Source organism: Mirounga leonina, unplaced genomic scaffold (genome assembly GCF_011800145.1).
Source record: "Mirounga leonina isolate KUSES-001 unplaced genomic scaffold, KU_Mleo_1.0 Mir_92, whole genome shotgun sequence".
NCBI lineage: Eukaryota > Metazoa > Chordata > Mammalia > Carnivora > Phocidae > Mirounga > Mirounga leonina.
The window spans coordinates 2,816,293-2,826,643 of record NW_023270852.1 but is presented as its reverse complement, the minus strand read 5'-3'; the positions used below and the strand labels follow the sequence as shown (position 1 = coordinate 2,826,643).

The window sequence follows — 10,351 nt, the reverse complement described above, 5'->3', positions numbered from 1 at the left end:
ACTCTGAGCCATTGTTTCTAAAGGGCTTCGCAGGCTCTGGGGTGTATGAGGAGTGCTGATGAGGAAGAAAGGCAGGGCTGGGTAAGGGCAAACCTGAGTCAAGGGAAAGTGCACAGATAACCTCTGTTATCTGTGGGGACCAGGGAACTCTGGCAATAAAGGGAAATTATCTTTGAGATGTATAGAGTTCTCATCCCGCTCTGGGATGCTGAGGACCCGTCCCATCCCAAGCATGTTGCATTTGCTTCATGGGTCAGCCTGCTCAACAAAGCCTTCACAAGTCTCTAGGCTTTGCTGGGAGAAACACCATACATAGCAGTAAGCACTCCTCTTAAGTGTATCGAAAACCCTTTCTTATCTTGACGAAGTTCACCAGTGACAACATTTCTTCAGAGAGTTCCGTGCAGGCACAGTATCTATTATGTGCCCCCAGACACCCACCAGGCAGCTACTCCCCGTCCCCCTGAGCTTTCGCAGGATTGCCAACATCAACAGGTTGGCTGACAGGGCCCATCTTTGCTACCAGAGAAGCCAGTGAGACATGCTGTTATATTTCTTGAACAATCAAATACAAAAAGATGCACACTAGGTAATTGCAATGATTTTATTCTATATTTATTTAGCTTTAGTTTATTTCAGACAGTGTTTTTAATATTAAGCATGCAGATGTATGTGTGTTCCATGCTCCTTATCCTATGAGTTGCATTCATTATAAATTAAAAGAAGTAGAGTTTGCTTCATGGTGACCTAGAAAAAAAAATAACAGCCAGAATTTAGTAACTTATTAATTGTGAAAATATTGACATCTATTATCGCATTCAGTCTTTATATTAATCTACTAGCAAGTAGATACTATTGTTGCCCCTGATTCACAGATGGGGAAACGGGCTCAGAAAACGCGTCTGGCATGTGGTTACAGCTGGTAGAAGGCAAACTCAGTTGGTGATCCCAGGAGTAGGCTCTGAATTCAGATGTACATGACATTATAGTGTTTACACCCAAAGCATGTCATTACATTTCAAACCCAAAAGATAGAATAATCACAGTTGTAAGTGCAGGGAATAGCCATTTAAATAAACAAATCTATCTTTTCTGGCAAATGATCTCAGTATCACAGGGAGATACTGGTCAAATGGAGGGGAATGAACCTAAATTCTAGGAGTTTCAGCTACTGGGACTCCCTGTTCTCTCTGCAGACACTGGAGTGGACACATTGCCCTGTGGATTTTTTCTACTATGTGGGCTCTCAGAGGGTTAAAGTGTGGACTGCACCCCTGCAATACCCGGTTTTCCATCCTCCCATCTGACACTAGAATGGCAGTCACCTTCTTCCTGGAGTCCTTTCACTGCTCAGGCCCCAAGTTCCTTGTGGTGACGGCCAAAGTCTTCGGGGCCCATGTTGGTGGGCATGAAGGTGTTTTTCACCATGCGCTCAGCTCTGGCCAGCAAGCCTTCCAGAGGATTGGTCCCACAGGGGGCATTGTTGCAGGGGCTCTTCTGGGCAGTGATGCTGATTTGCAGGATGGAGGAAAAGGGGCCCGTCAGTGAGAGGCTGTCAGAGAGAGAGAGAGATCCTATCTGCCCCATGGGATATTCATGGGAAAATGAGAGGTGCCTGTTAACGGTACATCTTTCCCCTAATCACAGTGATCGCTATAGAACTACATAGGCTTCTGGGGAAAATGCCATGATCACTTCCACAGACATTCCCAGGGGTGTCCGAAAGCCCAAAGTGGCTTTAGGTAGTGGCCATGGAACACAGAGCTGTAACAGCCTATCTTTCCTGTATAAATAAACTAAAAATCAAGCGAGGCTTAGAAGACAGAATTATAGCCCCACACTGACCCAACTCAAGGATTGTCTAGAAGCTACATTCCACTCAAAGGCACCCAGTATCCCTTCTTAGAAATAGAAAAATTCCTCAGACTTACCTGGAAGAGGAAGAGACTTTCCAGCACTGAGTCCCAGAGGTGCTTACCTGCTCCGTGCTGCTCCTGTCCGGCTACTTGAGGCTGGTCACAGGACTACTCACTACGCCCTGGATCCAGCTACCATGGGGCTAAGGCTACTTCTAAGCACAGGTCCCTGAGACTGTGAAGCCTGTGGTGTGGGCCAGAGCAATAACCACCACCGCTCAGGTCTTCTTACAAATATACTTTTATTCCCCAATGACAAACACATTCACAAGCAGGACTGAGAATCTGGGCTACGATTCCTCAGGGGAGTCACAGGGCTGCCCCCCCATCTCTTCCTCGGGGCTTCTTGTCTGGCCTAAACATCTTGCTCTCCTCCCATCTGAGGTTCCAGACATCCACTGCCACAAAGAAAACCACTGATACCAGCAACCGGAGAGGACCACATGTACCACAATATAGGAAGGAAGGGAGAAAGGAAATTAAAAAGTCGAGGGAGGGGATTGGTAGGCATCCCGGGTCATGCCAATGTGAGGGCCGTGGTCTCTCTCCAAGCTGCTGGCCATGACCCTTTTCTTGCCAGGGGCTCCGACCCCAATTGCAGTCTGAGGGAACGTGTGAAACTTGTTGAGGTCCTGTGTGTATGTGCCCAGCACACAGGTACTCAGATTACTGCACCGCTTAGCTCGGAAGCTGTCCAGGCTGCAGGGAAAAGACATGCCAGACAATACCATGCACCAGGTCTGCCCTGGAGGGCAGTCATGCAGAAGGTTGGGCCAGGGAGGGGGCACTTCGAGCAGAGGCGGGAGGGGCAGGCAGCAGGGCAGCTCACACATCCTCCATCAGGAGAACCTAGAGGTTTGCTGAACCCCAGGCAGGGTGGGGAAGGGCTGCGTGGGGAAGGGGTAGCCTTTTCTAGCATCCCTCATGCTGCATTGTGTCAGTCCTCATGCTCTGCACTGAGATTCTCGGGGTAGCTGCATGTGCATCACATGCCTCTGACCCACGGGGCCATAGCCAGGCCCGGGGCTGGTGTATGCTCCAAGCTCAGGGGACACGGGGAGGGAAGGGTGTCTGGCCCCAGGACAACATGCGAGTCTCCACAGATCCTACACAATAAAGACCCCAGACCTACCTCAGACACTGCTCTACCCAAGCCCACCCTCTGCAAAGCCTTTGGCTTCACCTTGCAAATGTGTGAACGCATGCCACATGCAGGTGCACAAGAAGCCTAATTTTTAAAGTCTCCTGAGATACATGTGGTCTGTCTGCCAGCTTCACAAGTACCCTGTCCTAACTCCTCCAATACTGGGAAGTCCCCTCAGTACTACCAGCCCAGTTTCCAGAGTGGGGGATGTCATACCTTTCCCAACTGCTTTCAGAAAGGGATCTTTTTCCATGTGCTCTAACCATAGACTCTGTGTGACCTCTGTTGTCAGTGGAGCCTGAGAATAGCTGGGCCCCAGGCCCAGGTGAACAATGGCAGTGTGCTGGCCTCCTGTCTGGCTGTGTTCTCTCTTACCTCCTGGGATATGCCTTCCTGGGCATGACAGGAGGGAGGGGCTGCCCTGAGCTGAGCCGGGTGGGGAGCCTCACCTGGAGCCCTCAGTCTCCTGCTCCTGCTGCAGCTCACGGGCCTTCATTTGCACATAGTCCTTCAGCACTGCAGTCAGTAGGAGGCATATTTCATCCTCAGTGAGTGTAGCAGGTTCCAGTGGGTTCTCCAAGGCAGACCTACAGAGGGGAAGCAAGCACAATAGAGGCTCTGAGCCTCTGTCTACCACTTCCCCTGGATCAGTAGCCAGGCTTCCTGTTCTCTGTGTTTTCCCTAAGGATATGGCCACCCCAAATCCTAGTGGACAGGGCATGAGTCCAATGTCCTTCCAAAAAACACTGATTCACCCATAGTCAGGCAGTAGGGTGACCTTGACGTGGACTGCTGGAACTAGAATATATAGGTTGGTGAAAGTGATGGTTAGATTTTTCAGGAATATTATAAGCTTAGTGTTAAATTTAGCTATTATTAAGGATTAACTGATAAAACAATTAGTTTGAATCTGAAAATATTTGTGTAAGGGTGAGAAATTAGATTGAGAGGTCTCATATTAGATCTAATAAGAACAAATTCAGTGGAAAATTAGATTAGTATGCAATTCATTTCTCAAATTGTGCTTTAATTAGATAAATAGGTTTGCTATAGATACAAATGTTTGGTAAATAGCAATGACTGTTCCATAAGGCTCAATAAACTATATGAAATTTACAATCAAGAGTAGTATATACTATGTTTTTAAGTTGTATATAATATCTTTATAGTATAAAATGTGTATAATAAACCCTTATGCAGGTTACATGCATACCTTCCCCCCCTGAGGGCTGGTTGTTAACCTTTTGGCCCTCCAGAGAATGGAACGGTTTGATGCTAGGAGAAGTGGGAAGGGAGTACACTCCTGGCAGGGCTGTCTTACCTGAATGGTGCTGCCTGGAGGACGCCTGCTTGGTACAGGACCAGGATGCCAATAGCCAGGAACGGGGAGAACTTCCAGAAGCCCATGATACCTCTCTGCAAGGGAAGAATGATGTCCCCACAGCAGTTCATAGTTCCATGAGCCCATTGATAAGAGTGAATCCTGATGTTCTTGTACATACTGATAAATATTTTATTATTTTTATAAAATAGGTTTGGAACTCCTGTGATTTCTGTGAGTTTTTGTATATTTCACCAATAATGAATTGATTGGAATCTTTGATTAAAAATTTTTTTTTCCTGAGCCCAAGGACCTGGGTTCTGGTCCTGCCCCTGCCTGGAACTCCCTCGCGTCATGGTTTCCAGTGACCATTTACCTTCCCATTGTTTTTTTTTTTTTTTGTCAGTGAAGTGACTACTGGAGGGTCTGGTGAGAATACAGCATGCATTTGTTTAGCAAAGCTAAAGAGGTGTTCCTAGTGCCAAAGTGGGGAAGAGAGAATGAATAAACATCTGTACTCCCCACCCCAGACCCAATCTCCAGCTGGCCAGGTCTTCAGTGAGGACAGTCTCTGAATGCTGTCACAATAGCTTTTCCTATAATGCAACACAGAGCTGTCTTCCCTGTGTGGGGCTTTTGCTCATACCTGGTGGGGCGTGGGGAGGTAGCTAAAAGGGAATATCTCTACCGATGGAATCTTAGAGAAACTAAAGAAACAAATTCTACTGCTCACCCGCTCCGCACTCTGGCAAAGAACCTGCAAGAACCAAGCTTAAATTGGGGCTAGGACTTAAAGCAAGGGGGAAAAGCTCCCAGAACTCACTAATGGGGCTTGCTGTTCAAGGCTGCCTGCCTCCAGGGTTTTGAGCCTATTTGACCCCCACTGAGGCTGGCCAAAGTTCTGAAATGATTTCCCAGGGACCACTAGGCACAAACAGGATCCGTGAGCACCCTTGCGTCCCACTGTGTGCACGGTGTCTGTGGAGCTCCAGGGTCCTGAGCCAAGTGCAGCAAGAACAGCGAGACTGAAGCCTGTCTCAGTGCGGAGTGAAGCAGGGAGTCCCGGAACCGAGACTGTCCAGTGTTACCTGAGGCAGGAGCCTGCGATGAATCGTAGAGTAACAGAGATTTTGTGACGAAGAGACCCAGACAGAAGTGCACAGAGACTCTAAGACACGCAGGGAGGGCAGCTACAAGAAAGACGAATGCAGAAGAGGGAGGGAAGAAGAAGGAGAGAGAATCACACAGCTAAGCAGGAATCTCGGGGCTCACCTGGCAGCAGGCAGCAGGTGGCTTGGAGCCCAGGCGGTGGCAGCTGCGGCAGCGTTGGCGTCAGGCGATGGCGCTGTGGAAGCGGCAGGGACAGTTGAGCGGAGCGGTGGCTCTGCTGCCTCCCAGCACCAGCAGCTGCTCTTATTCCCGCCGCTCTGGGTCTGGGGTGGTCCAGGAGCTCTGAGCAACCAATGAGAGGACAGATCTCGTACCCCATTGGATTGTGTCACCCATTTACGTCCAGAACCTAGAACATTCCGCGGGACCATCCCACTTGTATTTGCATTGAGGTCATTGATGGGAGTGGAGGGAGGGAGAGGGATGGTGGGGACTGAGGAGAAATACCCTTAATATGAGCAGGAAGTTGAGGGCAGTTTGACGTCATGGTAAATTTCACCTGTTCAGTTCTGCTGGGTTTTGAACGTGCGCCCCTCTCCATCCCCAGAGGTGCAGTCGTATAGGGCAAGATCCAGGAAGCAGGGCATCCTAGCTCCCCAAGTCTGACCCTAGATCCCCCATCCAAATGAGGCTTGGATGGTTAACAACATACAGCAACATTGATTCTGGACACAAGCAGGGTGTCTGATTCGGATAGCTGGAATTACAGAGGGGCAAAGCTCATGGGAAGCAAGAGATGGGAGTGATAGCAAGAACTTTGTCAGTAGAACTCAATTCCAGGCAGTAAGGTCAAGGGCAATTAACTTCTCAGCACCTCAATGTACTCATCTTTGAAATGCGGACCATATTCCCAGCTTGAGAACATATTGTGGTTAGTAGCCATGTGCCTGTCCCCCAGCGGGGGAGGAATTTACGAGAGCCCTCAGGCCCAAAGAGGGACTTTGTGAAATCGCAATCTCAATTTTCCAGATTCCCACCTTGTGTGGCTTCCTGGATTCGTGCTGGGTGGTCTCTCATGTGGGTTAGGAGGCTCTGGAAGCCCTGCTGGGCCTGAGCCTGAAGGTGTTAGGCACCGATGCTTCCCAAGCCTCCAAACGGACTTCTAGCCCTTCCTCTTCCTATCCTGTCATCCATCACCTCTGGCTCCTCACCCTGCTGGAGCCATTTGCCCAGCTGCCCCTTGCTTCTGGCTGCTGTTTGCCAAATTGTCCCTGTGGCGTGCAATCCCAGCCCTGTGCCCGCCTCTGCCATACTTCAGTCGTCCACTAGAGAGCAGAGCACGCTCGAAGGTACTGAAGAGTCCCTGCGGATCCTAAAGCTCACGAGCAAAGCTTTCCTACAAACTCATTTCTGTCTTCAAACATGTGCGCACTCCCCAGAGCACAAGCCGGCGCAGGGGGTCTGACACCCGGGGCATCCACGTGGGTTCACTGTGAATCGCGGCCCGAGCCTGCCTCTGAGTCTCTCTCTCTCTCACGGGATCGCATGCACACTTGGCATGGTGATGATCTGCTGAAATCATACCTGCACTCACTCTCAATTGTAAGCGTGCTCTCTCATGTAGCACCTCCACTCTCTCCAGGACACACCAAATGGAGGGTTTTAGGACCCCTCCAACCTGATCTTTCCACTCCCAGCTCACCTGGAGGTCCTAGGTCCTGACTTGCCGCCCTTAGCACCGAGAGTGCTGAGGAAGAAGCTTCTCACTGTTCCCAGGATCTCTGAGTCTGAGCGCCGCGCGTGAGCCTCAGCCTCTACATACTCTCCCCGGGCAGCTAGCGTGGCCGTGGTGGCAAGCGTGGCCGTGGCAGCAAGCGTGGTCCCCGCGGCAGCCGTGGTCCCCGCGGCAAGCATGGTGTTGCGGGCACAGTGGGTGGGAGACTACTTCACGGGTCTGTGCAGTGCAGGCAGAGACCCCAGTGAGGTGGTTCTCCCAGGCACAGCGGAAATAATGCCCCGGTACGTCGTATGTGATCCGGGCAACGGTGCACCCCTCTCCTCAGTCCCCAGAAGCCTTTGCATTTCATAGCACACACCTGCTTTGTACCACATCTCCTTCCCTTCTAATTCGGTGGCCACTGTTCGGGGACACCGACTTTCCAAGATGCCTCTGTGCATCTTTCGTCCATCTTAACTCCTGGTGCTGCCCCACCGTGAGGGAGGAAGTTCGGGACTGGGGATCGGGTGTGTAAAACTCTCTCCCCATGGCGGGCTGGCAGGACGGCGGGTTCTTTCTCCTAGCGTGAACTACAAAACCATTCCCCTCTGAGTCCATCCCTGATTTACCGAGTAGATTCGAGGAAGTTTAGACGTTCACGCGTGCGGGCTGCTTAGATTATGTCCAGCTATCCCTGGAACCTCTCTAAATTGAGGCTACACAGAACACGATTTAATATATAAGTCGCCAAGGAAAATACTGATTTTAAAATAGTCGCTTGAGTATTTTGCTCTTTGTTTTATAATCTTATTTCATAACTTGATGTGAAGAGGCTCACGGTGTTGGACTCCATCCCCAGTGGGACTCATGCGCCACCTCCCCGCCAACCCCCCGCCCCGCGCCCCGCGCTGGTCTTCTGCCTCCTAGCTGCGACCACCACAACTGGGGAATGGCAGCAATGTCTCCTCCCTGCTGTGGGTGCCTGAGCACACAGGTTCAGGGCTAGACGCAGAGCCCAGCACCAGTTGGTCCTACCAGATCATCTTCCACAAAGCCCTGTAACACTGCTGCCTGGAGGGCAAGGCAAACAAACCACAGAAGTTCATTCTCAAGGAAATTTAGAAGATCAATGGCCAACAACTTCCTGATCATCTTCCGAGGTGCCCGTTCCAGCTCCTTACACGCTGTCAGGGGAACCCTCCAGTCATGCCCGCCATGGTGGAAGGCATGTGTAAGTATAACTGGGGCTCCGCATGCCTCACCCAGATCCCTGACAAGACCATGTTCCTGAGTGTGGTGGATGTCTTCACCATAGGGGCACCTCTGGCAGACTAAGACCCCCACCACTCCCAAGAAGGACCATGGACTCCCTAATAGTCCTATTTGAGGCAGTCTGAGCGCTGCGCCCCAAGTGTTCTGGCCATTGCCCACAGAGGACAAACTGAAGGACAGTCAGTTGGTATTCTTGGGTCTTGTCTGTCTCTAACTTTGTTTGGGGAGGGGCTGGAGCCCCCACTTACTTTTTTCCTGTCCTCCTGTGGGAGGAGAATTGGGAGTTTCAGCGAGTCAGGGATCTTCTCAGTCCCCCTGACTATCCTCTCAACCTTCTTGAATAAAATAAAGAGAAGAAATGAATCAAAACCATTTTCCACTGAGCTCATGCCTGATTATCAAGTGAAACCAAGTTTAGATCTTTCTGTGTGCCGATCGCTCTGAAACAGGCAATCCTTGAAACTTCTCTGCGCTTCTCATGGGATCCCACGCACAAACAGCATGATCACGATCTGCCATCAGCATACCTGCAGCGACTGTCAATTTTAAGTGCATACCCTAAAACGCAATTATGCAGCACCTGGACCCCTCCAACTGGAGGGTTTTAGGACCCCTCTACCTGATCTTTTCACTCCCAACCTCCCTGGGAAAGTCCGAGGTCCTGATTTGCTGCCCTCAGCACATAGAGTGCCTAGAAAGAAGCTTCTCACTGTCGCCGGGCTCTCCAAGTCTGAGCACGCAGTGCACAATCCTCAGCCTCTACACACTCTCCGCGCGCAACTGCAAGTGCAGCCTTTGCTGGTGTTTTGGCAGCCCCCAGCTGCAAATCCCCCCACCGACAGGGCGGGCTGTGAACGCAGTTGGTGAGGCTGCCTCACGGGGCTATGGGGGCAGGCAGAGACCCCCCAGCCAGGCAGAGACTAGCCCCGAGTGTGCCATCAGTGACACGAACCATGGGGCACCCCTCTCCTCAGTCCCCAAAAGCTTCAGCACTTTAGGACACACCTACCTTGTGTCACATCTCTTCCCCTTGCCAGTTGGTGGCCTCTGCTTGGGGACACCCTGCTTCCAGATGTCCTTATTCAGCATTCCTCCTTTTTAACCCTTGGCGCGGCACTGCCACGAGGGAATAAAATCTCCCAACTGGAGAACTCTGTATAGCGTCCGTATACTGGCAAGGCTGGGGGGGAATCAGCGATGGAAGACTTGGTTCAAAGGATGCAAATGCACTTAGGCACAGAGCAAAGGAAAGTGAGCTGAGCAAGGGACAGGGCTCAGGATGGTGGATCCCAGGCTCAGTGCGTCTTAGAGACTACACACAGACCCAGTCTGGGACTTTGGGGCTCAGCAGTTTATGCCCTGAGTTTGGCCATAGGCTTTCCACCTGGAGGCGCAGGGCCAAACTGGTGAAGGCGGCACAGCAGAGACTGAGTGGCATGGAGGTTGGGCTCTGCCACTTGGGGCTCTTGTAGGTGACTGCTCTCAGGTACCACATCCTTTCACAGAAACGATTTCCACTCCATGACTCGAGGTTTCAAACTTAAGAACACTGTGAAATCATTTGTAAATCTATGTGTCCTTGGACTGCACTTTTCTGATGAGAGAACGAACCCTACCTTTCACCAATGCAGGTGACTGCAGAATGAGTAAGAAATGACTGCTCTAGGAGCCAGTTTCGTGGCCACCTCACTTTGCAGGCTCAGGACTTTCGCTCTGGCTGCCAGGTATGCCTTAGGCCTTCAGAGCCAACATTCATTTCTCACTCTGAGATCTTTGGTGGCTACAAAACCCGGGCTGGGGATGTGTGACCGGAATCAGCGTGCGTACCCAGTGGGTGCTAGGGTGACTTCCAGCAATTTCAAGCTTTACTT

General features: G+C 50.9%; 1 protein-coding gene across 2 annotated transcripts; it reads right to left on the bottom strand.

Moving 5' to 3' along the window:
- Positions 1-600: 600 nt before the first annotated feature.
- On the bottom strand, positions 601-8,637 carry LOC118004318 (calcitonin receptor-stimulating peptide 2-like). Of its 2 annotated transcripts, XM_034995633.1 has the most exons (5): positions 5,654-8,637; positions 4,382-4,474; positions 3,510-3,647; positions 1,326-1,510; positions 601-747 (listed from the first exon to the last, which is right to left on the bottom strand). In XM_034995633.1, the coding sequence occupies exons 1-4, from the start codon at positions 5,920-5,922 to the stop codon at positions 1,351-1,353; spliced, it is 660 nt and encodes a 219-aa protein (XP_034851524.1). In that variant the 5' UTR covers positions 5,923-8,637; the 3' UTR covers positions 601-747; positions 1,326-1,350. The 2 variants fall into 2 exon arrangements, with proteins under 2 accessions (XP_034851524.1, XP_034851523.1); XM_034995632.1 differs by lacking the exons at positions 601-747; positions 1,326-1,510 and adding an exon at positions 2,142-2,615.
- Between the last annotated feature and the right edge of the window lie 1,714 nt (positions 8,638-10,351).